Source organism: Cicer arietinum, chromosome 7, assembly GCF_000331145.2.
Source record: "Cicer arietinum cultivar CDC Frontier isolate Library 1 chromosome 7, Cicar.CDCFrontier_v2.0, whole genome shotgun sequence".
Classification (NCBI taxonomy): domain Eukaryota; kingdom Viridiplantae; phylum Streptophyta; class Magnoliopsida; order Fabales; family Fabaceae; genus Cicer; species Cicer arietinum.
Genome location: NC_021166.2, coordinates 11,608,569 through 11,611,465, shown reverse-complemented (window position 1 = coordinate 11,611,465; position 2,897 = coordinate 11,608,569). Strand labels below are relative to the sequence as shown.

General features: G+C 35.7%; 1 protein-coding gene across 1 annotated transcript in view; it reads left to right on the top strand.

The window, feature by feature from the left end:
• Positions 1 to 2,897, top strand: part of LOC101495172 (probable enoyl-CoA hydratase 2, mitochondrial) — a 3,877-nt gene extending 980 nt beyond the window's left edge. The window contains exons 3-9 of the mRNA XM_073364060.1: positions 4 to 120; positions 391 to 465; positions 781 to 871; positions 990 to 1,041; positions 1,494 to 1,597; positions 1,945 to 2,021; positions 2,509 to 2,897. Coding sequence (XP_073220161.1) covers positions 4 to 120; positions 391 to 465; positions 781 to 871; positions 990 to 1,041; positions 1,494 to 1,597; positions 1,945 to 2,021; positions 2,509 to 2,685 — 693 coding nt within the window. The 3' untranslated portion in view covers positions 2,686 to 2,897. The remainder of the gene's footprint in view (positions 1 to 3; positions 121 to 390; positions 466 to 780; positions 872 to 989; positions 1,042 to 1,493; positions 1,598 to 1,944; positions 2,022 to 2,508) is intronic.

The window sequence follows — 2,897 nt, the reverse complement described above, 5'->3', positions numbered from 1 at the left end:
AAAGAGATGCTGCGTGGCCTAAGTCGTGTGTTTGAATTGATTAATCAGAACTCTGATGCTAATGTTGCCATGATCCGCAGTTCAGTTCCTGGGGTATTTTGTGCTGGGGCTGATTTAAAGGTTAATTACCATTTTTAATTAAATCTTAAAAGGAATAAGATTGGGTGCTTAACATAATTTGTGTAGCTCATTTTCTTCTAAAGAAGTTTTTGTTGCAATAAAACAAACTGAAATGCGTCAAAGCATGATTATTAGACACAATTTATTCACTTCCGTAATTGATTCTTGCTGTCTTTCAAACCACTGCAGATTCAGTTTTACTTCTTATCTTCTTAGAGTAGAGTCACTTCACTTCTGTGTTTTAAGGGTTTCATGCTTATCTGGTCACAGGAGCGCAGGACCATGAATCAGTCAGAGGTTCAGTTTTTTGTGAATTCTCTTCGTTCCACATTGTCATTTCTAGAGGTTAGTTTGCATTATTCAATTATTTACATTCTAGCGCTGTACTTAGCAACATCATATGATGAATGAATGACATATGAAGCATCATACTATCTATAGTGGTCTTTAGGGGGAAGGAGTTGGTGATTTAGCTCATGAGCTGACCTAATTATATTTTTTAAACCTCCTTTCATAGTTTGTACTGCCATAGTTATAAAATGGAATTTGGTGATGGAAAATCTGAGTGGACTATCATGTTCATGTGCTGTTGTTGTACTTATTTTTCATTTTGTCGACACCGCTTCAGGAAACTAGCACAATATTTGTTTTTTTATTCAGGCAGTTCATATACCAACTATTGCTGTTATTGAAGGAGTAGCTCTTGGTGGTGGACTTGAAATGGCTTTGGCATGTGATCTGCGAATATGTGGTAGTCAAATATGTTGTACTTTTGTGAATTGGATCTATTTGTTTATAGGATAGTTTGAATGATTCTGAGTGTAAGTGTTAGTCTTTCTTTTTTAATTATTTCTTCTTACATGGCATAGGAGCAAATGCTTTGATGGGTTTGCCAGAGACAGGACTTGCTATAATCCCTGGGTATGCTGTATACTAATTCTGTTCAACATATTGTATCTTTGACACTGCCTATTTCTTCCATGCGTCTCTTCAGTTCTGCTACCAAATAATAGGTAGAGCTAAATTTCGCAATATGTAAATAAATAAATATAAATGTAAAGTCCCAGAAGAATTAGCTAGTGATTTGGGTTGGGACATGAAAAAAGTACTATGTACTATGTAGTAGGAGTTTCAAAGTTCAATCCATGCTATTAACATGATGCTGCTCATACTTTCATAGCTGCTATAAACTTTTTATATGTTGCTCTGGTAATGAGTTGAGGCCCCTAAAACCGGCCGGCAATGGGCATAAATTAAAACAACCAATATGTATGTCTGCCTTGTGTTTGGAAAGTTGTCTCTAATAGTAATAGTATAGACAACAGTTCAGATTTTGGGATAGATCAGATCTCATGGAATCTTGTCGTGCACAGGGCAGGTGGAACTCAGCGACTACCTAGATTGGTTGGACAAGCAACAGCAAAGGATATTATTTTTACTGGTCGAAAGATTAATGGCATCGAGGCGCTATCCATGGGTATGTTGATTAGTTAACTGGCTCATTTCTTTTTCAAATATGGAGGATCTTGAGAGTAACTATTTAACTTAAAAAACATTCAAGACATTCTGAAGTTTCAGTTTTTATCTATCAAACTTCCATTATATTGAAGTTCACTTGGCAACAGTATGACTTTCATACTCTTAGCCATCTTATGTTGACCTCAAGGAAAGCAAAGAGAAAAGTAGGCCAATTATCTTTGTTTTTTTCCCAACTAATACCAATGATACTTAGGTCCACTTCACAAATAAAGTATGTCAATTATCTCTCTGCTTTTCCCAACTAATATCAATGATACATAGCTGCATGATCATTTGTTCGCGCAGGTCTTGTCAATTACTGTGTTCCGGCTGGTGAAGCTTATTCCAAGGCACTTGAAATTGCAAGGGATATCAATCAAAAGGTATCTCTCTGAGAAATATATCATGCGGAAACTGATGCTACACTATGACATTTAGAAATGTAAAAGATGAGGCTTTTTGTGCCATTAAAAGTCCATATATAAATGGAAATGACTGATTTTTCTTAAATGTTGATTATACATTGCTAAACACTTCTTTTGCAAGACATACATAAATGACTCAGTTGTTCAATGGACCCTGGTAATCTGAATTTGCCTGTCAAGAGTGTATTGTCTGAAATTACTTTTGATTAGATTAAACATTTTAAATAATTTTTCGCCGAACAACATTTTTATGTTTTAGAATGTTATCCTAAAATTAATTGTTATGGAGTTATTTGGATAGTATAAAGAGAAAATACTTGTAGGTATGGAATTTACAAAAGAAAACAGCCCTCCTTTTAAATTGCACATATGACTTTTGAGATAAGGCATGGTTGTTGTCATTGTTCTATATATATGCTATTCAGTTACAGTAAATTTTTAACAGGGCCCTGTAGCAATAAGGATGGCTAAAAGAGCAATTAACAAGGGTTTGGAGACCGATCTAACATCAGCTTTGGTTTTGGAAGGAGATTGCTATGATGAGGTTTTGAATACCAAAGATCGGCTGGAAGGCTTGGCCGCATTTGCTGAAAAGCGGAAACCAAGGTACACCGGTCAGTGAAAATAATGTTCTGCTGACAATCTCTCAGTCTATGTTGATAGAGTGCTGCAACCCCGTGGCGGAGAGCAATGTCTAATTGTCTATCATGTAGTTATTAAAGTGATCTATCTATAGAACCTGGGGGCAACTCAGTTGTGAAGTGTCTCTATAATCATGCTACTTGAAACACTGTATTCTCGATGAAGCAATAAATTTCATCTTTCTTTTTTCCA